The sequence below is a fragment of the Eubalaena glacialis genome, chromosome 3, assembly GCF_028564815.1.
Source record: "Eubalaena glacialis isolate mEubGla1 chromosome 3, mEubGla1.1.hap2.+ XY, whole genome shotgun sequence".
NCBI lineage: Eukaryota > Metazoa > Chordata > Mammalia > Artiodactyla > Balaenidae > Eubalaena > Eubalaena glacialis.
In genome coordinates this window covers 137,019,609-137,045,546 of record NC_083718.1, presented here as the reverse complement: position 1 = coordinate 137,045,546, position 25,938 = coordinate 137,019,609, and the positions used below count along the sequence as shown (strand labels likewise).

Sequence of the window (25,938 nt, the reverse complement as noted above, 5' to 3'; positions counted from 1 at the left end):
TAGTTGATGGACATTTGGGTTGTTTCCATTTTTGGGGCTACTATGAATAATGCTCTACTAACATTCATGTACAAGATTATGTATAGACATATGTTTTCATTTCTCTTGAGCATATATTGATACTTAGGAATAGAATTGCTAGGTCATATGGAAACTCAGTTTAAACTTTTGAGGAACTGCCATACTGCTTTTTTTAATTGAAGTATAGTTGATTTACAATATTATGTTGGTTTCAGGTGTACAGCATAATGATTCAATATTTTTATAGGTCATATTCCCTTTAAAGTTATTGCAAAATAATGGCTGTGTTTCCCAGTGCTGTACAATATATTTTTTGTTGCTTATTTATTTTATAAATAATAGTTTGTATCTCCTAATCTCATACCCCTATCTTGCCCCCCCCACTAGTAACCACTAGTTTGTTTTCTGTATCTGTGAGTCTGTTTCTGTTTTGTTACATACATTTGTTTTATTTTTTAGATTCCACATATAAGTGATAACAGAGTATTTGTCTTTCTCTGTCTGACTTATTTCACTAAGCATAATACTCTCTAGGTCCATCCATGTTGTTACAAATGGCATAGTTTCATTCTTTTTTGTGTCTGAGTAATATTCCATTGTATATATATATATACACCACATCTTCTTTGTCCATTCATCCGTTGATGGATACTTAGGTTGCTTCCATATCTTGGCTATTGTAAATAATGCTGTTATGAACATTGGGATGCATGTCTCTTTTTGAATTACTGTTTTCATTTTCTTCCGATATATACTCAGCAGGGGAATTGCTGGATCATATGGTAGTTCTATTTTTAGTTTTTTGAGGAACCTCCATACTGTTCTCCATAGTGGCTGCACCAATTTTCAATCCCATCAACTGTGTACTAGGGTTTCCTTTTCTCCACATCCTTGGCAACATTTGTTATTTGTAGACTTTTTGATAATAACCATTCTGACAGGTGTGAGGTGGTATCTCATTGTTTTGTTCTGTTTTGTTTTGGCCATGCCGCACGTCTTGTGGGATCTCAGTTCCCCGACCAGGGATTGAACCCAGGCCCTCGGCAATGAGAGCGCGTAGTCCTAACAACTGGACCGCCAGGGTCCCTCTCATTGTTGTTTTGTTTTGCATTTCTCTAATGATTAGCAATGTTGAGCATTTTTTCATGTGCCTGTTGGCTACCTGTTGGCTACCCCTAATTTTCTATTTAGTACCATAAAAATGTTCTCTTAATATTTTGTAAGATTATTATATATCTCTTTTAAAAGCCATTAATGCATTAACAATTATATCTGTCTAAATTATTTACACATGGTTTTTGAGGGACACATCTTCTTTATCAAGTGAGGAATACTTGCAGTAGTTGTGAGTACTGAAATTGTTCTCAGTACCCAAAAAGTCACTTTGAAAATCTTAAGAATAGATTTATTAAAGAGCAAACTGTCAGAAATATCCATTGGAAAGAGCACAGGCTTTAGAGTTTTATGTTTGAATTCCAGTTCTGAGACTTATCAGTTAGATGTCTTTTATGGTACAAATATCTGAAAACCCAAGTGCAGTGACTTAAACAGACAAGGCCATAGTGGTAGGTAGTACGGAGCTAGCATGTTAATTCAATGATACCCCAAGGAACCAGGCTCTTTCCACTTTTCTCCTCTGCAGCCTTTAGTGTGTTGGCCTTAATCCTCAGATGCTACACATCCAGGCTTCTCATCCAAGTTTCAGGAAGAAAAGAGGTGAAGGGAAAAGGACATTCTCCCATGGACTTCCACTTGCATTTCATTGGCCAGAATTGAGTTACATGTCTACTCTGTCAGGATGGGAACCTCAGAGAGGGGTGTTACGGGTAGAGTTCAGTACTGTCATCTAATAGTTATCTGCCACAATTGCTAGCTGAGGGATCTTGGTAAATTTGTTTAGCTTTGCTAAGCCTCAGCCTCCTGAGAAATGAGTATAAGTAATACCATACTGAGTGTTATAAAACTTACAAGAAAGCAAATTCTAAGAAAGGGCTCACAAATTGGAAATGCTTAGAAACTGACAAAAAGGCGATGTTAGAATATTAGAACATTAGGGTGAAACTCAAGGCTGGCTCTCTAGACTTGTTTGATTTGTTCCAAAATCAAAACCTGACTGATTTGGGAGACAAGATTAATGTAAAGCCATAAAAAATGATCACTTACAGGATATTATAAACAATAACTTTATTTATGTTATTTTCAAGTAACAGTAATTTTGGACAGATGACTATCTAGAAAGATTGTTAAATGTGCTCTAATAAGTAAGACTAATTTTCTAGCTGTTGTACATATGTCAGTAGTAAAGTCACTCATTTATTCAAACTAGAAATGTAAACCCAATGTGGGCAAGAATTTTTGTTTGTTTTGTTCATTGCTATATTGCTTGAGCCCAGGATGAGGCCTGGCACATAGTAAGCGCTCACTAAACACTCGTTGAGTGATTATTCTGATAACTAGAAATAAACATTTCCTGCATCCTCCCTTCACAATCTAGTTAACTAATAATACTACAAGGTCCTATATATTAAAAAAACTTTTTTTACTGTCTTTTCTGAAACCAAGAGCAAATTATAGCCAAACTTAGGCAAACCTAACCCAAATTCTGACTTGATTGAGTCCAGATTAATGGAATTTTAAAAAACTTTATGTTATCATAAAAGATGTGAATGGTTACCATAAAAACAAATGTTCTCCTCTAGCAAATTCAAAGAATGAGCTCCTATAAGCACAGACAAATTGGAAAAGAAAATAAACATCTGTTTGTCTTACGATTAATTAAAAATGCACCCACGAGTTGAGAAAAATTAGAGAAATCCATTTTTCTAACTTATGGTTAAGAAGGCCTTTCCCCCTAGGAAAAAGGTGAGTTATAATGAATTTTGTGGTTGAAGTGGTATCAGATTTTAAAAGGCTTTTCTAGATCCTGGGTTCTCAGGGTATTTTCCACTTGGGCAGATAGGTAGAGATCAGCATTTGCAAGGTTTCACTTCCAACTCATGTGGTTCTGTTTTCCAGTAAAATCACATATAGAGAGAGGCATTTCACCTCAGCCCACCCACTTGTTTCCACAGTGGCAGTTGATGGCATTCCCTCTATGGCAGCATAGGGGCCATCAGGGCCTCCGTCTGGTGTTGGATTGAAGTTGTAAAGTAGAGGAATTGTGTCTGTGTTGCTTCAAGAGTCTTCTTTCTCCCCAGAACCTTTGTGGTGACCCCACCAGCAGAGCTGCATGTCCATTCACATACACTCCTCAACCCCTTCGTATTTTGCTATGTACCAGTGGGTGGTGATAGAAAAAAAAAATGAATCTCTGCTAATAAATATCTACTTACTGTTGTCCCATTACGCTCAACAGCTTCATGTAAATATGTTCTTTCTTTATCTTGGATACTCTTGCAATGTCTGGCACAGTACCTTCTACTCAATAAATAGCTTGTTGAATGAAAATAAGTGCATGATGGCCCTTCATTCTATTTTATTCAAGTCAATTTAACAAATATGTATTTAGTATTTCATGTCTTCTTGGAACTATGTTAAATCCTAGAAAATTTTTTTAAATACGCAACATGTCTGTGCATGACAAGTTTATAAACTGTTTAGAACAGCACCAATGGTAGAATTTTCAGGTACCATGAAAGACCAATAGCGTCTTTTAGTTTTAATGAGACCCCTAAAAACAACTGCCTACTCTTCCAGTTCACAAGGCCTGCTTGTTTTTGCCACATCTTCCTCTCCATATGCATATTCATTATAACCAGAGTTCTTAGATATAACTCCAAATATATTTGAGGCTGTGATGTTATATTTCTACTGAGTTCAATAACCAGTTCATATGTTAAAATCCATCTCCTCACCGATTCTGCACCAGTGCTTGGAGAGCTAATTGTGGCTGGGGACAAACACAAACTTACTGACTGATATTACTTTATATTCATGACCACTCACCTCAACTGGACCCAGGTAGCCACCCAGTAGTCCTACTGCGCTTCACTGGCCAAGTCACTCCCCCACTAACCAGGTAATTATTTCATTACTCTTTCTCTCATCTCTGGTCTCCAACATCTTCTCCCCTTCTTCACTCTATTGATGACCTGCTTTCTATTTCATTGAGAAAATAGGAGTAATGAGAAATACCACAGCCTCCCTCATCTGCTGACACACTGACATCTGTACCCACATACTTGGTCTTCCCTTCTAGTACTGTGGATGAACTACCATTGCCCTGATGCCAGCTCTCCACTGTGTACCAGATCTTACCCTGCCTGCCTACTAGAGGACATCGCTCCAACAATACTCCTCTCTTTCTTCTGTATCATCACCTTTTCTATCTTTACTGGATCTCCTCATCAGCTTTCAAAGATGCTGTAGTATCTGCTCTCTTGAAAATACAACCCTCTCTTGGTCCTTGCCTTCCACTAATCTATTTCTCTGCTCCTTCTATGGCAAACTCCTCAAAAGAGTTGTTTGTACTTTCTGCCTCTACTTCCTCTCTTTTCATCGTCTCTTTAACCTAGTCAAGTTTTTACCCTCCACCTCCAGGTCTTAACAGTGTCACTAATGACTTCCCCATTGCCAGGTGCAATGGTTTATTCTCAGTTCCCACCCTCCTTATCAGGAGGATTTACTCTCAGGAGCATTTAACTTAGCTTTTTACTTCCTTCATTTGGCTTCCAGGACAGCACTCCCTTTTGGTTCTCCTCCTACCTTCCTGGATGCTTTTTTTCAGTGTCTTTTGCCAATTCCCCTTTATTCCAGTAAAGTAATGGTGACCCAGAGCTCTATCCTAGGACCTCTTATTATCTCTATCTACACTCATTACCTAAAAGATCTCATCCAAATTTATGGTGTAAAACTCCCTAATCTATATCTCCAGTCCAGGTATCTCTCCTGAAATGCAGCCATCATTTATTTATCTAACATCTTACTCAATATTTCCTCTTAGATGTCCAAAAGGTATTTTCAAGCTAACACTTTCAAAACCAAATACCCAGTTTCCTTTCCCCAGACTCGCATTCCTTATCTCAGTAAGTGGTAACACCATCCTTTGCAGTATTCAGGTTAAAATCATTGGAGTCCTTCTGGATTCCTCTCTAACACGCCCCCCATTCAACTGATCAGCAAAACCTATTGGATCTGTCTTTAAAAAACTGACTTCTCACTGCCTGGTCCAAGACATATCATCTCACACCTGCGTTAGTAAACTGGTGCTCTAGCCTTCACCTTTGCCCTGCTACAGTCTATTATTCACAAGTAGTCAGAGTAATCCTTTTCACATGCACATCAGATGTCACTCCTCTGCTCAAAATCTCCCATTTCACGCAGAGATCAAAGGCAGCACCCTTCCATGGCCTTATGTGACCTTACAATGCCTTCTAAATCTCCCCCTCCCCTAGGACTCTCTGATATCATTTCATCCCTTTCCATCCCTCAGTCTACCAAGCCTCAATGACCTCCTTACTGTTCTTGAACAGGACAGGCAAGGTCCTGCCTCAGGGCCTTTGCATATCATCTAGAATGCTCTTCCTCCAAAGAGCCACAAGACCTGATTCTTTACTGCTCTAGTGTTACCTTCTCCGATGCTCAGATAGGTCTTCCCAATCTCCCTAAAAAAAAAAAAAAAAAAAAAAATACCCCCACACCTACTCCTGGCATTTCCTAACCCCTTTCTTTTCTCTTCTGAATGTTTATCACCACAAGACATATTATATATGTATTTGTTTCCACCAGAATGTGTGCTCCACAAAGGTTGGGACTTTACCTGTTTTGTTCACTGTGGTAGCCCCAGTGTCTAAAGTAGTGCTTGGAATATAGTGGCTGTTAAATAAATATTTGTTGAATGAATGATTAAATTAAAAAATACTGTTCACCATTATCACCACAAATCAGCAGTGTTTATTAAAAATCTATTAACTACAACTAGGATTAGGTGGAATGGAAACTTCAGAAAAATATAAATCATGCTGACTCCCTTCAACAAATAATCTGTTATGTATTAATTAGCACAAGAAAAAAAGAAATAGAAGTAAGAAATTTAAAAAACTTTGTAACATACAGTTGTATGCAAAAATTGTCCTAAAGTATATAGTCAGTCATTACAATTAGATTCTTCATCTAAAATAGTGCTTTGTGGTCTAGGTGCTGATATGAGGGGTAGACTTTAAAAGAAGAATTAAATTACCTAGTAGCTATGGTTAATGTCGGTTTGAGAATACATTTCCATTTTGACTTGTGGTCTCAATACGTGTGATAAAAGAATTAGCCACAAACCAATTAACAACATGTATGTGGTTTTCTCTAACTGGAAAATATTCAAAGATGCCCTACTTACTACTTACACATAATTGCCATTCTCTTATTTTCACATTTGAATACTTATTTACCATGAAGTTAGCATTCCTTATTACAAAGCCCTCGCATGGAACCCCTGTGTAATGCTCCTTCTCAGAGGGAGCTCATTTAGTTCAAGCCATGTCCACAGCTGTCCTTCCCAAAGAGGTACAGTAGGCACAGTACCCAGGGCTCGCCAAACTTTCAGGAGTCTACAAGATGTTTAATTGCATTTAAAATCACAGGAAAAAATGAACCATTAGGTCAAAGAAAATGGTTTAATATGTGATATTAATATAGTTGCTTTTATATCAGCAGTTGTGAAACATAATCTATATGAATATGTGTGTGTGTGTGTGTGTATATATATATATATATATATATATATATATAAACATAAACATACCTACACACATATAAACTTTTTTATGTTAATGGAAGAAGGGGTCTATGAAGGCAAAAGTGCTTAGGGCCCATGAAAGTCATACTGTGGCCCTGGATGGTCTTGACTTTGTTTTAAAAAATTCTAAAAGTGAAACCAATTCTGATTCATTTTTAAGTGAAAGGTTGCCTTCTGAAAGCAAGCTAAAAAGACAGCATCAAAAAAATTGAGGAATAATTCATTCAAACCAACATAACTGGTGATCATAATCTTTTTTTTTAAGTTTAGAGACAGAAGAAGAACAAGAGTATCTCACTTCAAGTTATATTAACATCTCCACTGATTCATTACAAGGTGGCAAGAAGTATTTGGTTTGGGTCCAAGCTTCAAATGTACTGGGCACGGAGAAGTCAAAACAAGTGCAAATTCACCTGGACGATATAGGTAAAGAATAAGAAATTCTGTAATGGCTTTACAAATAAACAACTAATTTGTTCTGACCTAATCAAATGAAGTTGAGATCTGAAAAGAATTTCCCTAAAGTTCCTGAAGATCTGATACAGAAAACAAGAATTACCCATAAGCCACTGCCTGAGACAAGCCAAAGATAAGTAAGGCTGCCATTGTGTTGTATATTCTTCCAGTCTTATTTCTACATGGGGTATGTCTTTTCACAATATTTACTGAGAACTTCTTATGTTTAACCATTGTTCTAAGGGCTAGGGAGAATGAGATAGACAAGGAATATACTTCCTGTCCTAAATATCTTGCAATCTACCAGGGAAGAGGGAAAGAAATAAGGATTATAATAAAGTGTGATGAGTCTTATGTTGTCAGAAGTACAGCATACTAAAGCATTCTACTGTACACGCTATTTTGGAAGTTATGTTTTTGTTTGATTTTGTTTGAAAAGTTCTACAAAAAACATAGAAAATTGTGGAGAATTATGTAGACATCTCTATGTACACCAGCCAGATTCAACAAAAGTTAACATTTTTTGCTTCAGGTATTTTAGAACTTGCCTTTTAAAAAAATAATAATATAGAATACATATTTCTATTAATTTAATCTATAATCTTATTTTTAATTAATATCTTTAATCAGTCCCTTATTACTGTTCTCAATTTTTCACCATCATAAACTACACTGCCATGGACAACCTTTTGGCTGAATTTTTGCATAGTAGTTGTTTTTTTCCTTAAGATAACTTCCAAAAAGTGATTGCCCTTGAGCCTTTTACAACTATATCCTAGTCCTAAAGCCAGAGTTCAGCCAAAGAGCACCAAGTGTGAATCACCTTCTCTTTGGAGATTCTAGTGCCAATTATTCCTGTTTTTATTACTAAAGATGATTTCAGTAGCTAACATTTATGGCACACTTTCTTCAGTGATAACTGCTTTTACATACATTATCTTATTTAACCCTCACAACAGTCCTATTTTGTAGAAGAGATTATAATTTATACATGAGGAAACCAAGGCTAGGTGGCATTAGAAGTTGAGTTTGCAGAGCTAGGAAGCCTCTAGTTCTAGTATCCTCAACTCTTATCCTCAGTCTTTATTTAAAAGCACACTGCAATGTGTCTGACAACTTTCCTGCTGATTAATGTTCTAGGGGATGTGACACCTCTTGGGGCACAACACGGGTATCCTTTGGGGACTACTGGGGTCTTCTATTGGAACTAATATCTCAACGTCTCAACTAAACTGAACTATCTCAACTAATAAGATTGGTCTAAAAATCTGTCCTTATGCTATGAATATTGGCTTTGAAAACAAGCACTGCTGACTACGATGATGAATAGTAACTCCATTGTGCTGTATATTCTTGGAGTTATAGTTCTCCACATTTTTGTAAGTTTACATTTTGAGGTAGGATATAGCCATAACATGCCCTTATCTTAAAAACAGGTTCCCCTCAGTGGATTAATGATGTTTAAAGGCTATCGTGTTCAGTATCATTTTGGCAGTATCATTTTTAGGAACTAGATTATTACTATTAGTATTACTGCTATTATTACCATTGTTATCTTATTATGATCTTAGTGTCATTGCATCCATTTATTGAACACCTATAGTGTTCCAGACAATTAACATGCAAATCACATTTAATTCTGAAAACAATCATGCATGGTACCACTGTGCCCATTTTATAGATGAAGAAAGAGATAAAATAATTTGCTCAAAGCACATAGCTAGTAAGGAGGAGAGCCAGATTTCATCTCAGACTTGCCAACTTGCTGTAGTTAACCACCACCCCACCTCCCGTAAAGGGAAAATCTCATCTGGCTGTCACCTCCAAATCTGCTTTTCACACTGAACCAGGGAGCCTCTTGTTTAGAGTTACTCCACCTCCTCCTCCTCCTCCTTTCTCAGTATCCCAAAATGGACTCTTAGAAACTCAGGTTGAAAAGCACAGGTTGACAGTGTAGGAGGCTACTCCCAACAGAACCCCTAGGTTATTAACGGATAAACTATATTCATTTGTGGCACTTTAAGAATAAGACATTGCAAGTTAGATATATGAACTGTTCTATGAAACTGAAGACAGAGGACTCTCCTGGGAGCAATTTCCACGTAACGGCTATGGGATTGGTCTTTAATTAAGTTAGGAAGATATGCTGAAAGGCAGGGCTGAATTAATAGTGCAGTAACACTGCCAAAATGACATGTGAGAGGAATGCTTAAACTTCTCTTATAGAGAAATAAGTTTCAATACGGAAAATGCAGTGCCTTCTGGCTGCCATTTTGAACATTAGTTCTCCCCACTGAATAATTATAAGTAAATACATGTTGTTAGAAAGATACCAAAGAACTACAATATGGTTCTTTATTTCAATATAAGTGGAAACTAAAGATATGGCATCTACGATGGAATTGACGGTTTTTTAAAAAAATGTAAGATCTAATGGGAATGTACGAAACCAAAGCAATGAGAGCAAAAATTCAACATTCTGAGTCTTGTGTAACAAACTAATGTTCAAGTACATATTACATAACATGTTTTTATTTGAAAAATATAAGCTCATTCAAACCTAAACCGTCAGATCTTTATTGCATTGATCTGCTCTGTGCTAAGACTCTATCTTAAACCGGACTTACTGTTCTATCTGCATTTCTCATAGGACTAAGCAGACTTTTGCTTCCTCCCCAGAATATTTCTTTCTGCAAAAGGGTCTCGGAATGCTTGTGCTGTTACGTCTGTGGCAGGTCACACTCAGAGGTGGGAGACAGGAGGGGGTAGGTAATTTGTAGCCTTGAGGGTGCTTAAATGGTCCCAAGTGGTTTCAGAGCCCTGGAGATCCACTTCCCTGACTCTAGAAATCTCTGAATTCTGATTCTCATTACAAGAAGCTTAAACTAGCAAAAGGAAACCACCTATGGAATTCAGATGATAAAACTTCAGTATGGTAAGCTCTTTAATTAGATTAATCCTGCTACTACTACTTATGTTCTATACTGGGTTTAGCCCAAGGATTTTATTTTAGGTCAGTGCTACTAGAAAGCAAATCTTTAATTTTTATATTTTTCTATAAATCATATATCTGTGCACATAATTTTAGATAATATTATTCATTGAAAATAAAACAAATTCCCAAAGAATACTTTATAAACTTAGAATAAACAAAAAGGAAACTAATTCATAGAGAATATTAAGCTGTAATAATGGCCTCTAAAAACACACATACAGGTTCTTGAGTTCTTTGTTAAATAATACATCTAACAAAGTTATAAGTTTTTACTGTTCTACTATGCATATAGGAGAAATGGGAAGTGCCCATGATTTTATTCTGTTCAGACAGAACAAATTTACAAGAATTTACACAGTTTAGAAATACAGAGCTTCCAGTTACACCATTACACCTAGTACAAAAAATAACTAGTAAGATAACCAATCAGAATTTCAGTTTCCTTTTGAAAATCATAATCACAGAACACAGCAATAATTTGTAAAGTCTTAGAGTCTTGTGAGACTCCTTGTTCAAATCATACTTTCAAGTACAGATTTATTTTAATAGATAACAAAACAAGTTAGCAATAGATATAAATATTCATACAAGTTTCCCTATGACACAAGAGAATAAAAATATTATTGTGAACGATCTTAATTTTACATCTTACCAAATTAGATACTCTGAACTAAATTTAGGATGCAGAACATCATTTCTCCCTAAACAGATGCGGGAAAGAAGAGATATCTTCTTTACCTCCTTTTTACATTCTTTTGTTAATAGGCCAGGCTTCAGAATTTCATTAGTTCAGAATACAGGGGAGTATGAGGTGGGAAAGGACAAGACAGAACTCCATTTAACAGAAATGGAGAATGGGTGGAATAGAATTTTACTTAAGAACAGCAGTTTTCTCCTACATAATAGATTAGAAAACAAGAAAAATTTCATGTTAATTAGATCATGAGATTTTTTTTTTTTTTGGTACTTTGAGTTTTAACATGTCTAAATATTGATGAAAAAATATTGATTGCTCCCTAGGCAAGTTTTAAGCTGCTGGATTTCTGTTTTTGTTTTTCTTTAGTGATACCTTCTGCAACCATTATTTCCAGGGCTGAGGATATAAATACTACAGTGCCCAAAACCGTAATCCACTGGAATAGTCAAACATCAATTGAAAAGGTTTCCTGTGAAATGAGATACAAGGCTGCAACAAACCAAACTTGGAATGTAAGCTAACTTTCACTATTCTTTTGCATGTAAGTGAGTGAAAGAAAAGCCAGCCAATAGTCAGTGACCACAGTGGATGTATAATGATCTATTTTACATGTTTTTATCTGATTGTTCATGTAATATTCAAACCACTCTACTTTTAATAATGATGCTTCCAAATAGAGAGGTGTTTCCCGAAAAGATCTTTTGCCTTTTGTAAACTGCTAAATAGACAAATGTCCAACTAGGACAGATTCATCTATTTAGCTCCTTGTAATTCACTGTCTCTTAGGGTGAGATTTATATCAGTGATTATGAATATAAAATGTAAGTATTCTATGCTGAAATTTAACAGCCATCCGGGGAAATAAAATCTGTTCAAAAAGCTTCAGATTTATGGGTGTCTCTTTTTAAATGAAAAATGTGCAATCCAAAATATAAAATTTGTTACTATATTAGTCTTAGATGAGCATAAGGTAAAAAGTGAATGTCTAGGCAAATTAACCATCCTTAAATACCAATGGTAAGTTAGCAAGCGTCTTAGGAGAGGCATAGGTACAAGGTGCATTAATAAAATCACATCACATGACAGCACCTGTGAACATTATAATAAAAACTCACTAATTTGAACTACAGGGCAACACTAGCCTGACTGAAGAAAAAGTACCAATTTTAGTGTATTTGAAAACAAATGCCATTTTATTATTTTTAAGTACAATAAACTGCCATTTAGTCAAAATAATTAAGGAATGGAGTTTATGGCTTTGCTTAATTAATAGTTATGTGTCATGTATGAATTTACCAGTTTTCAGAGAGTTAAGTGAAATGATATATATTTATTCTGTGGTGATTAGCATGGCTCCAAAGTCTTCATCATTCTGAACATGAACGATACTGGCTTTGCTGTAGAACAATATGTTTAAAGAGTGTCAAGAAAATGAGGGTAAAACTATACTGATTTCATGACATACTCTAAAGACTGCTCTTTAAAAAGAAATCCCTGATGCCAAGTTGTTTATTTACCCTTGTTAATGTACCTGAGAAATGTGACCTTTTAGTTGTTTAGATTACACTTGGATGCAAGTCCATGTTCTGCAACATTTGGTCAGTAACCAAATGAAGATCCTGCTGGACTCGTTGACTAAATAACTGCGGCATTTGTGTGCACCCGTGTTTGAAGCCTAGGACAAGCAAGATTAAAAACTTCACAGCCAATCTTTTGCATATGTGGAATTTAGGTAAATTTGAAAACAACCCAAATGAAACTCTCATCCTAGATTTTGAGTGGATGAGGCTTTACTCTAATAAGACACCTGGGTAGTGTCAGGGTCATAGGATGATATTGAGAACATGAAATTTCTTTATTTGGCATAATTAGGAGGAAGTAATAAGCTATAAGAATGTTTAGAAAATAGAAAGGAGTTACAGTATCAGTATCTCTGAATAGATTTTCAGAAACCAACTGTTTTCTTGTTGAAATTCTTGTTCTCTGCTCCCCTTGGCGGTGCTACATATGCCACTGTGAGACTTGGTAACTCAGAGGTAAATCTGAGCTCCCTTTTCAAAACCTTCTCTTTATCAGAAGCAGGCAAATGAAGGAGCTGAAAGAATATTTGTTACCTCATTTCATCTTCATCACAATCTTTTGTGATAGGTAGTATCAGCTCCATCATCGAAATGAGGACATAGGGCTTGAAAAAAGCTTAAGCCAGGTTCTCCAAGCTTACAGCGTTAGTAACTTAGTGCCTCTTACAGACCCTACATCACTTTGGGTACCCCAAAAATGTTTGGAAAATGAAGGAACCAGTTTCAATTCAAAATCTGTATCCTATCCCTTTTACCATGATTCCTCCAAATGTAATTACTCACACAGATGACCCAAGTCCAGTTGGTAACAGCCAGAATGATGCTTTGTTTTTTACATTTGTTACCCATCAGTTTCATCTGGATCATGCATAAAATGTTGTCTTTACCTCCTTGTAAGGAGACGGGAAGCGAGAGTCAGGAAGAGTGGGCAGACACAAAGGATTACCGATTTGCTCTTCCACCTCAGCTCTGCCTGCATCAGATAACTGATGGAGGGAAGCTCTTTACTTCAAAGTGGCAGACAGCTATGCAGAAAGCCTTGTGGCTAAGCACATAGGCTCTAGAGTTCAAAGCCTGGCTCTGCCACTTTCTGGTGGTGCAGCCTTGGGCAAGTTCCCTAGCTTCTCTGGGCCTCATTATTACCACACCTAAAAGAGGGATAAGATAAGCACCTACCTCATATGGTTTGGGGGATGATCAAATGATGGAAGAAGCTAGCCCAGAGCCTGGAATAGAGATAATGTTCAGTAAATGCTGGCTGTTACTGTTCCGCTTCATCTTAACCTCCAGGAGAGCCATGCAGCAGGTGTGGTCGAGCCAAGGATGCCCACCTGAAAATCAAAATCAGTGCATTGAGGGTGTTTTCAGCTGTTTTTAGCTAAGCTGCATATAGATTACGAGGTATCAGCCAGTCCTTCAGGTGAACCTGCAAGGCTGACACCATGGGGAGAATATCTACTTGTTGGTTATCTTCATGGACTGTCTCCCTACCTCCCTGGCATTCTTGCCCACTTCTGTGTACCTTATCTCAGGAACATTTGCCATGTTGTTTGTATTTACGTGTTTACACATGTATTTTCCCATCCTTTAACTATGAGCCCCTGGAAGACAGGACTGTTCCATAATCATTTTTGTATTTCCATTGACATTTATAATGTCTGGTTCCCACAGATAATATTTTGACACATTAGCTATTAGTATTATTATTATTTGCCTTTAATGGTGCCAACAGCAGTGATAGTAAAGTAGGGAAATCTTGACTAGAAGTTCAAGTGAATGGATTAACAGTGACTCGAGTCTCTGATTAAGCTAGACCAGGGTATTGGCAAACTTTTTATTCAAGGGCCAAATAGTAAACAATTTAGGCTTTGCAGACCATAAGATCTCTGTCCCAACTATTCAACTCTGCATTTGTAGCATGAAAGCAGCCATAGACAATATGTAAATGAATGGACATTGTTGTGTTCCAGTAAAATTTTACTTTTGGACACTGAAATTTGAATTTTAGATTATTTCCATGCATCATTGAAATCGTCTTCTTTGGATTTTCTTTCAACCATTTAAAAAATGTAAAAACTCTTCTTAGCTCATGGGCTGCACAAAACCAAGCATTCATTTTTTTCCCGGAATGGCTACTAGAACGGCAGGCAGATAGCCAAGGCTCAAATCCTTGGCCTTTGCATTTCAAAAGTGTCAATGCTAGTATAGGACAGAAGACTTGTAAGAACATGTGATTAGTCATGACTGGGTTTCTCAATCCCCATCCCCCTTCCCTCTCACACCAAACACTAGATAAAGATTCCTGAGCAGAGAGAGGGGGAAATGGGTGAGGGGAAGAGGTTGGTAAGGGGAGAGAACAAATAGAGTTTAGACTTGGGTGGTTACTGAGCAGGACCCCTCATTCTGGGCCATGCCCCAGGTTGGGAGTCAGAGGAAGTTGGGATTATAGAACTCTGAATAGGTTGAGATTCTCCCCTTCACCCAAGGATGCTCCCAGAAATTTAGGTGTAACCCTAAGAAAAGAGGTACCTCAAAATGATGGAGATTAAGTTTCCAGGCCTCATGCCTTCAGAATTGAGGCTCTAAAAAGAAAGCAGCTGCTATAAAAATAAAGTTATATTTCTGGCCCTTGAGGTCATACCCTCTGCATAGGAACACAGTTAGGTCCAGCTCTCTCAATGTCCATTGTAGCCTCTGAAAGTATCATTTTGAAGCTACCATCTTCAGCTTGCAAGGCCCTAAGCAGGCACCTGGTTGGCCTCTTAGTAGAAACAACTGTTAACAGTTCCATAAAATTCTTCTTTCTATTTTAGAACTCTGGCTGTACTTTAGGGTATTTCTCTTCTTAGAGGACTTATCTATAAACATAATGGCAAGAGACATATTGGAGAACAGCAACTCCCCTCCAAAAGCAGCTCATATGAAGCAGGGTGCATATGGAAGTCAAACTTTTGGCACTAATAAAATCTCTCCTGGATCCCAGTAGACTCTAGGGGCCTTCAGTCATATTTAGAAGAGCAGAAAATTTCAAGGGCCGTGGGTAGAAATGTGGCTCATGGAAACTCTGAATGATATCTTTCAGGAAACGTGATATCCCAAAACAGGTATTTTTATGATTTTTACATTTTCAATGCATTGCAAGTTTTAAAGATTTATGTTAAGACTGGGTTTTAACATTAGAATCTCTAAATGACGTGTATACCTTGTGTGTGTGTGTGTGTGTGTGTGTGTTTTAATCGTGATAGTTTTAACTTTCTCTTTCATGGTAACTGTTTTCTCCCAGTTGCTGAATAAATGCATTTCTAGACTTTTATATGTTTACATTTCAATTGTGCTTCACTTTTTTCAGTAGATCCACTATTACAACACACTAAGGCGCTGTGTAAATGCCTTGGTTTTTCTCTCCCATCTGAACCAGCTTGTCTGGGGGTCCTTTTTCATTATATTTTATAGCAGGTTGTAGTCCCAGAAAAATGATTTTTAAGTTTATCCCTCAGCTATTTTCTTGCTTATCTTCCATTGGATTTTCATGTTTCAACAGTCTTAAATGTTTTGTTTTCTCATATATATATGAGAAAGGATATATATATCCTTGTAGAATGCATAGATCTGCAATAAGGACCAATTTAACAGCTTAGTTTGTAGGTAATTTTTTCCAAAAGTCATCATTCACAAGTGAAATTATTTCATCATTCAGGAAGAATTATTGATCTAAATATGCAACTGCAGAGAGAGAGAGCAAGACGAGGGAAGAAAGACTGAATTCAAACAATTGCTATTATGTCCCCCTTTCTCCCACCCTATTAAAATCAGCTGTTCCAAAATTAAGAATATATTACATTTTGGAATTTCTTGATATTTAAAAGCTTGAAAGAGTTGTCAAACACTAAGCAACATGTATTTCACTTTTAAGGTTAAATAACATGTATTTGATTATCTTTGGCCATCTTTTATACAAAGTAGCCTATTCCTCTCTGTTTTCCCAGGGTCCTGGAACATAATTAAGTGTCCCATACATTTCTGCTAAATGGAATAATTGTTTTAAAAGCACACTGCATCATTTCTTTATGGTATTTCACTATGATTATTCATCTATTTTAGGTTAAAGAATTTGACACCAATTTTACATACGTGCAACAGTCAGAATTCTACTTGCAGCCAAACACTAAGTACGTATTTCAAGTAAGATGTCAAGAAAAAGCTAAAAGGTACTGGCAGCCCTGGAGTTCACCCTTTTTTCATAAAACTCCTGAAATAGGTGAGTGTATTTATATATTTAATCTCTTAGGCTTCTCTTTTGACTTCTGTCTCTTTTCTAAGTATATATTTGTTTCTCCTTAATTTCTATCAAAATCGACAAAACTATTCTAGGGTAGGTGATAACATTTAAATTGCCATTTTCCTTTGATTTTGTTAAGGCTGACTACAGTTTATGTAGTGGTTCTCAAACATTCCAGGGCATAAAAACCAATAAAAACCACCTGGGGGTGCTTGTTTAGTATGCATGGGATTACGTAATTCTCTTCTCAATAAAATCTAGCTGAGCTATTATCTTTAGGTATTTTCCTGCTCTTAATATTATTCGTTTAATTTTCTAGTCATTTACACATCGTTCAATAAAATCTTAGCCAAATAGACTCAATTGTAAGCAAATCATAAAATGAATCTATAGTAATTTTCATAATACTCCATAGTGGCCCCATTATCCTGAAGATGTCTCCCTACTGTAGGTAGCTTATACACTAGATAAAAAATTTTTTTTTCAGAACTGAAGTACTTAATTGTAATCACAGCATTGTTAATATCGTTCTTACTATAATACGTCTTGGAATTGTGTTTTATGTTTTCAACACACTTTGACATACATTATAAATATTGATGGACACCAAATAAGTAGAAGGTGCCAAGAGCCAGACAAGCTAAGAAGTTCTTTTGGTGCCCCCTACTGCCAAAATCTCAGAAACACATTATTAAGGGAATCATTTACAATACTGGTTATCAGTTCTCTTTTTTTAAAGTAATTTTTTAATTTAAGGTATTCTGTTTTAAGTTGATATTGTTAAAATTCTTAGGACTTCAGATGCCATTTTAGAAGAGTCAGAATTTAGTTGATAATCTATTTTAATGAAATCTAGAATTGTTTAGCAAGATTATTCCAATTGATAATTAACATTTACTTACCACTTACAAAGTACTACTATATATAAGCTTGTTTTACCTTTACATTAGTCATATTTGGTAGTGTAATTGGCATCATTTTACAAATGAGGAAACTGAAGCATGATTTGCTTCATTGCTAGTGGGTAAACAGCAGTTAAAGGAGAACACGAGTTTTCTTACTCACCACCAGCCCTCAGTAGTGTCATCAATTTCTTTCTTTAACCAATTACAGTTGACCCTTTAACAACATGGGTTTGAACTCTGCGAATTCACTTATACACAGATTTTTGTCAATAAATGCTACAGTACTACACAATCTGTGGTTGGTTGAATCCACGGATGCAAAACTGGGATGCAGTGGAACCCAGAATACTGAGGGCCAACTATAAATTATACGGGGATTTTTGGCTGTGTGGAGGGTCAGCACCCCAACCTCTGTGTTGTTCAAGGGTCAACTATACATCAAAGTGGAGGAACAGCTTACTAAAATATCCTACAGGTTAAGTACAGTCAGCTCTCCATATTCCTGGGTTCCACATCCACAGATTCAACCAACCACAGATAGAAAATATTTGGGGAAAAAAAGTCTGGAAAGTTCCAAAAGCAAAGCTTGAATTTGCCTCACACCAGCAACTATTTCCATAGCATTTACATTGTATTTACAACTATTTACATAGCATTTACATTGTACTGGGCATTATAAATAATCTAGAGATGATTTAAAGTATACGGAAGGATGTGCATAGGTTATGGGAAAATACTACTCCATTTTAATTAAGGGACTCGAGCTTCCTCGGATTTTTGTATCCGCGGGGGGGGGGGGGTCCTGGAACTAATCCCCCATAGATACCAAGGGACTACTGTATAGGACCACAAATGTTCTCCTTTAAAAGTAAAGGCCGTAAGCCTCACATAGAAGGAACAGGAACATCAGCTACCCCGCAACAATTCTAAACGTAAAGTCTTTGTTTTCTAACGGGGAAAAAACCACTTAAGAGGCAAAAATGCCAGTTAAGATGAAATATCCCTGAAAACTTGCATCTATCCATGTTTAACATGTTAGCTAAGAGGAACCATAAACTATTCTCTTGGTACAAGTTCCTTTCTAAGACACATTAAAGAAGAAACAGGGAAAGTGGGTTAGGGAAAGTGCTAGTATTAAATCTTTTCAAAAATTTATCTTTTTTTCTATTTGTAAAAGCAATGCAAGTCTGTTGTAATATGCAAGCTAGAAATGTGTTGTTTACATTTTAATGGATTTAATACTAGTTTTTTCCTATGCACATATTTTTTAAATGGTTGATGCTGTGGTATATGTACTGTTTTATATCCTGACTTTCTTACTTAATCTACCTTGTTGAATTTAAAAACCTATTAATGGGTGCATTCCAGTTTATGGATGTAGTACCATTTAATCATTTCTCTATTTAAACAATATCTAGGTTATTGCATTTTTTCCGTTATCAATAAACTTCTTTGAATAGCTTTGTATATGGACTCTCCTTATGTCTTTAGGTCTTTTTGGATCAAGAGTTAAGCACATTTTAAGATGTTTGATGCAAGTTGCCAAACTGCTTTTCAGTAAATCTTTAATATCAATTTCTTTTAAAAAAGGTATCCATGAAAAGACAGCAATTCATTTAAGTTGTTCATGAAGTATTCATGTATCCTCTACCATGAACCAGACACTTGCTAGGTACTTGCAGAACCTCAGTAAGCAGAGACAAAGATCCCTTAATTCTAGAGAAGACAGTCAATACAAAAGTATATAACATTATAAATATAGAAATACAAACAGTAAGAATCAAACCTCACAACTGAAGTTTGAATTGTTTCATAACCAACTTGTTTAATAATGGGGTTTTTTGGCTAAACTTTCCCAGTAATTAAGGTTTATTTATGTTTGAAGAAACACAGCCCAGGCAATACTTCACCCTCCATGCAGGAATTTCCTGTTTTTGTTCTCTAAAATTCTCATATGTGTATCACTAAATTGATTCATCCTGAAACAATGTGTTTTCAAAATTATGCCCAGATGGCACAGCAGGACAAATCATGAAGTAGGTATGGCTTTTCCTGCAGGCCCCTAGCATTCTTCTGTATCACTTTCCCTCTGGATAGTGCCTTTCCTTGGTCTTTAAAAACCTGGTCTCCAAAAGAAACCAAAGGAACTCAATTATAATAAGGGTTAAATGACGTGTTATCTTTTCCTTCCTTAGAGTATTTAGACTTCAATGGAAAACAAAGCCTTACACAGTAGTCCCCCCTTACAGGTGGGAGATATATTCCAAGCCCCCTAGTGGATGCCTGAAACCACGGATAGTATCGAACCTTATATATGCTATGTTTTTTTTCCAGTACATACACACTTATGATAAAGTTTAATTTCTAAATTAGGCACAGCAAGAGATTAACAACAATAGTTAGTAATAAAATAGAACAACTATAACAATATACTATAGTAAAAGCTATGTGAACGTAGTCTCTCTCTTTCAAAATATCTTGTGGAAATTTAATGCCTTTTGCATCTTAACTAAGCACTTATCACACTCTATAGCTGTAACTTTTGCAGTTTCAGGTATGACAGCAAAACTAGCACAAATTTCTTTTTCCCTCTTCACAATGTCAAGGATAGAAGATTCATTCTTACCGTACAAGATAGCAACCTCAGCATAGGATTATTTTTCCTTCCTTAATAAGTCGAGAACTTGAATCTTTTCACTTAAAGGGAGCACTTTACGGCTTCTCTTTGGCATATCCAAATTGCCAGCATCACTGCACTTGTACTTTGGGCCATTATTATGTAAAATAAGGGTCACTTGAACACAAGCACCATGATAACCAAGACGGTGTTCTGATAACCAAGATAGCTACTAAGTGACTAACAGGCCAGATCCGTGGATGATTCCCATCTGGAGTGGGACAGAGCTGGACAACATGAGATTTCATCACACTACTCAGAATGGTGTGCAACTTAAAACTTAAGAATTGTTTATTTCTGGAATTTTCCATTTAATATTTTTGGACCCAGTTGACCAAGGTTACAAACCAAGGAAAGCAAAACGTTGGATAAGGGGGGACTCCTGTACTAAAAATGAAAAAAAAAAAAATCAACCTTAGTTGATTACTTACTCTTGGGCTTTAACATAGGAGAAATTTCTCTAGATTAGAGACTCACATTTTTCTATACTGGTATAATAACAAGAGGCTAATTCAGTGACTGAATCCAGGTGACTTCAGGATAATAAATAATATAGCTAACATTTACTGGATGCTTATTGTGTGCTGGGCACCGCGATAAGGATTTTACTCATCACTGCAGCCCTATAAAACTGTTATTCCAACTGTGCAGATGAAGAGATGAGGCTCAGGGAGGTTAAGCAGTTGGCTGAACATTATAAAGCTGGGAAATGGTAGGGCCAGGGCAGAGCTCAGGCTGTAGGATTCCAGCACTTACCCTGTAGCTCTGCTGGTCTCCTTCCTAAGAGACCTAGGAGGGTCCCATGTCAACCTCCCCTGGGCCACCTAACCATATTCTCCTCTACACATTAGCTAATATGCCAACGTAACTTCATTTAATGTAATGCTTGTTATGAAATGCAAATAAATGAGAGAAGAGGGAACTGTAAGATGCTATCAACTATTTCTACTTTGGCAATGAATACAAGATGTGGAAGCACGTTTGGGTTAAAGTGATGAGAATGAAACAATAGAAACCTTGGGATAGGACAGTGCAGTCTGAGATGAGGACAAAGTATAGATGGGAAAGGTGACCTTGCCCAAGACAAGGCACCACAGGGAAATGCATAGTGTGTTTTTCCAGCTGGCCCTGGCTCAGGAAAATGTCTTGAAAGCAATGCTTCTCAGAGTGGGGTCTGTGGACCATCTACATTAGAAATGCTTGGTACTAGTTTAAAATACAGATTCCTCAGCCTCTAGTCTAGTGATACTTCTGCAGCGAAGTGTAAAAACCAGTGTTCTGGAAGTTGGACACACCCTTTAAGAGGGAGAAGTGTCATGAAGGGTGTGGGTAGGAAATGTGGACAGAAAGGGGGAGAACAGAGTGCCCAAGCCATTGCCTTGGTAAGAGTGGTTCTGGGGGCCAGAAAAGGGTGGGTACATGAGAGTCTCAGGCCACTCTCTCTAGTACTGTCCGGTTCCCTCTCTATTCCTTTTCCTCCTGCCCACCGCTTCCTCAGTCACTGGGCACCCCAACTCTCTTGGCAGCCCAGGATCCCAAGAAGCACGGGATGCAGGACCGAGGCTCCAGTAAACCATCACGTCCCACATTACCCCCTCTGCCTACACCCTCCCCTGCCTCTGGGTGTGAGGTTTCAGCAGAGGCTTTGAAGACCTCCAGGGGCTGCTGAAATGGCAGCTTCTAGACCACCAACCTGGATAGTCGCTGTAAAAATTCCTGGGGTCTTTAAGCAGTACAGAAAGAGCCCCAAAGGGGAAAAGATGGTTTGTCAGCATAAAAAACCAACACTGAAAATGTGAACATGAATTCCCTACTACCATTGTGAGAAGAGGTCTTCCTGGCAGGAATGTTTTTCAATTCTGCATTGTAATACAGATCCCTTTTTAATGAAGAAAAGGTAGAGGCTCTATAATCCCTTTAAAGACAAGTCAGAAGCCTGAGGGAAGGGCAGTCACATTTCATAATGACTAATTAACTTGCTTGAATTGCAGCTTGCAGTAGAAAAGTTTCCCAGAGAAATCATATTCTTCTTTTTTTTTTTGACAATTCTCCAGAGGAAGGCAAGTATAAGCAAGATATTAAACCACATCGTACTTTGTTCTCACAAAATACTGTTTGTTGTTGCATTACCAGTGACTCAAAGATTCTCACTAATCTTCCAGGACTTTTAGTGGCTTTTTAGCCACTAAAACAAATGTTATATCAATGGAACCAAATATAGGTGGCATTAAATATAATGCAAATTAGAAGTGGCACACAGAATGTACTCCTGCAAAAATTCTGTCATTTGTAATTAGAGATTTCTGATTCATTCATATTGAGATGGATTATAAATTTGTAGATTTGTGGTTACTAAACTGGGTTAAACATATACACAATGTTCCTTGAAATACTAATCATTTTAGACCCTTCATCTGGATTTATTTAATCTTTGGGTCCTGTCCCTAATAAACCACCAGGGTTTTGTAGAATAGAAAGCAATTCATAAAAGAGTTTCACAATTTCTCTGAGGTTTGCAATCCGGTAATAGAGAATAAAGATTATGCTTTTTCATGAGGAAGTAATAATCTCCTGTATTAGTTTCCTATTGCTTCTGTAAAATGTTAGCATAAATTCAGTAACTTAAAACAATACAAAGGTATTATCTAGCAGTTATGGAGGTGAGAAATCCAAAATAAATATCACTGGGCCAAAACCAAGGCATTGGCAGGACTGTGTTCCTTCCGGAAACTCTAGGAGAGAGTCAGTTTCAGTGCGCTTTCCAGACCCTAGAGGCTGCCTGCATTTCTTGGCTTGCAGCCTCATCTTTCATCTTCAAAGCCAGAAGTATAGCATCTGCCAATCTCTTTCTCTGACCCTTCTGCCTCCTTCTTATAAAGACCCTTGAAATTTCGCCCCTGTAATTTAGGATCATCTCTCCATCTCAAATCCCTTTTGCCATATAAGGTAATCTATTACACAAATTCCAGGGATTAGAGCATGGTCATCTTTGTGGGGTCATTATTGTCCTACCATGTCTCCTCACCTAACCACCCACTACCAACAATTGCAATTTTTACCAACTACACAGTTTTTCACTGCGATTAGGTGCAAGCAAAAGAAATAAAATCTGGTTCTCTTAAGCAGGAAGGGAATTGTGGGAAAGATAGCTGGAAAGTAGTAGAAAGGCTGGCAAAATGATCACGAGCAGGATCCAAGGGACTGCAGGAACTAGAACCACAGCCAAAATCGCAGCCTAGGAAGAACCTGGTGAGAACTCTGCAGCTGGCACTATGGTCACTGCCACTGCCTGCCCTGTGCCCTGGACACTCCACTGGTGCTGCTGTTACCAGGCCCTGGATATAGCTGCTGCACTCATATTGGATTCTAAGTGATTTCCTGGAGCTGTGTGTCCTGTGCGAGGTGGGGAAGAGGACATCTGATGAGCTAGGCTTAGGTCATCTGCTTGCAGCTACTTGCTGGCTGTGGGGAGAGGCAGTCTCTGCTCCATTGAGGCTACCACAGTGGGAGGCCCTACTGGCCTCCTACCTACCCTAGGATGCCCACAGAGTAAGTCCTGGTGCTGGGCAACTGAAAAATGGCAAATGTCCACTAGACTGTTCAGACTCAGGAACAGGTACATGCTGGCTTGACAGCAAGGTTGCACCTTTGAAGAATCCTAAACCACTGGGTAAAACTTGGAAGCTGCCCATTCTTGCACATAGAATTTTGCTACACTTTGACATCAGACCCTCACCTCTGTGTGGTCCACGTCACTCAAGAAAATGTCTAGGTGGCTGCTGCTTTTTACCTTTTCCTTCTCTTATTCTTTCTCTTTAACAATATGATTGCCATATACATATTTCTTACCTTCTTTACTCTCTGTGTACCAAGTACTTACAGCCTAGGAATATAAGCATGAAGACGGTCCCTTGAATATGCCTAGGCACAACCTCCTATCATTAATATACAAGGATAACATGGTAACTCATGAAATGATTCATCGTTTGACTTGTTTTTCGAGGTGTGGTAAAGAGTTTGTTCTGATGTATTGTTTTCTCTGCCCTAGGCTTCTGGTGCCTATTTGATAGGTCTGGCCACTGTCTTTTGCTTTGCCATCTGACATGGACTGGGGTCAAATCTTCACCCTTGGCCCAATAATGTTGAATTCCAACCATAGAGCTAAATTGGCCTAGGCAGATAGCATGTAAATGCTGTGAATAGCTGAGATTATTAGAAGAAGGAGAATAGAAAGAAAGAAATCAAAAGGAGATGTTTGTGTTTTAAGAAAAACAAGATACAAAAAAAAACCTTCACTAACTTGAAAAACACACCTTTAATATGGTTCCTCTTTCTTAAATATCTAGAAACTTCTGAAAGAGAAAGGTCTAGAAAGGTCCCTGTGTCAGCTCTGGTCAAACCTCTAAGATGCAGGCCTTGATTAGTGTGGCTCTGACACCAAGACTGGCAAGGACAAAAATAAACAAAGGAGCCTTATAAATATCCATACCCTTTGGCCCAGTAATTCCACTTATAGAAATCTAGCCTTAGGAAATAAGCAGAGCTATGGAAAGGAGTCTTACGTACAATGATATTTATTTAAAAGCTAATTATAAAAGTAAGAATTTGGTAACAATCTAAAAGTCCAATCATAGCCATAGCTAACGCTTATTAAGCTTTTAATTTGTATAAGGCATGGTACTAAGCGCTTTGTATGAACTATCTCATCAAACCTGATGAATGAAGCGTTGTTATTATCCAATTTTACAAATGAAGATACTGAGTCTCAAAGCAGTTAAGCAACGTGCCCAGGGCCTAGCAACTCCAAGTGGTAGGGCCGGGATTTGAACTAAGTTTCATCTGAATCCAAAGCTGGTGTTTGAAATCACCAAGCTATACACTTTCTCAATGGGGGATGATTGAATAAACAGAGTACAAACATCATGAAATATTAAATTGCCATTAGTATGATGATTCTGAACAATTTTTAATAAAATTTAAAAATGTTCATGATATAATATTAAATTTTAAAATCCCAGACACAGCATTTAGTAAAGAGCATGGTCTCAACTAGGGTACAGATATACACAAAAGACTGTTAACAAATGCAAAAAAATGATTGTTTCTAGTTTGTGAACAAATGTAAAATTGTATTTTCTTTTTCATACTCTTCTATACTTTTCAAGCATCCTACAATTAGCACGTATTGCTTGTATAAAAGGGAAATAGTTGGTGTTCAGAAGAAGATAACTCTAGGCTGGAAGAGTCTGAGAATCAGTGCTCAATGGTTAGCCCAACCATCGTCCATTGTGGTGGGTTCCGAGCCCTACAAGGCCAGGCAGCTCCAACACACTGCCCAGCCTCCAGGGAGCAATGGCTAAGTCTCAGCATGGGAGCACTGCTTGCAAGGCTGACTCAGCTACCCCACCTGGAGCCATCCTGCTACAAAAGTGAGATTATTAATTAATGGAGCCAGTGACCAGCAAAAATTACATGCCAGAACCAGGTAGGAATTTTCACTCTTGGACCTCTACCTAGGTGACTTTGGACAAGTCATTTATCCTTTTTATGCCTTTGTTTCCTCATCCATAAAATGAGGACAATAGTACTATCTACCTGATT

The 25,938-nt window shown here is 37.4% G+C and overlaps 1 protein-coding gene across 1 annotated transcript in view; it reads left to right on the top strand.

Annotated features, from left to right (window-relative positions):
- The window catches only part of IL23R (interleukin 23 receptor), a 51,944-nt gene that overhangs the window by 13,397 nt on the left and 12,609 nt on the right, over positions 1–25,938 (top strand). The window contains exons 4-6 of the mRNA XM_061186467.1: positions 7,014–7,174; positions 11,263–11,408; positions 16,578–16,734. Of these exons, the coding sequence (XP_061042450.1) occupies positions 7,014–7,174; positions 11,263–11,408; positions 16,578–16,734 (464 nt within the window). The remainder of the gene's footprint in view (positions 1–7,013; positions 7,175–11,262; positions 11,409–16,577; positions 16,735–25,938) is intronic.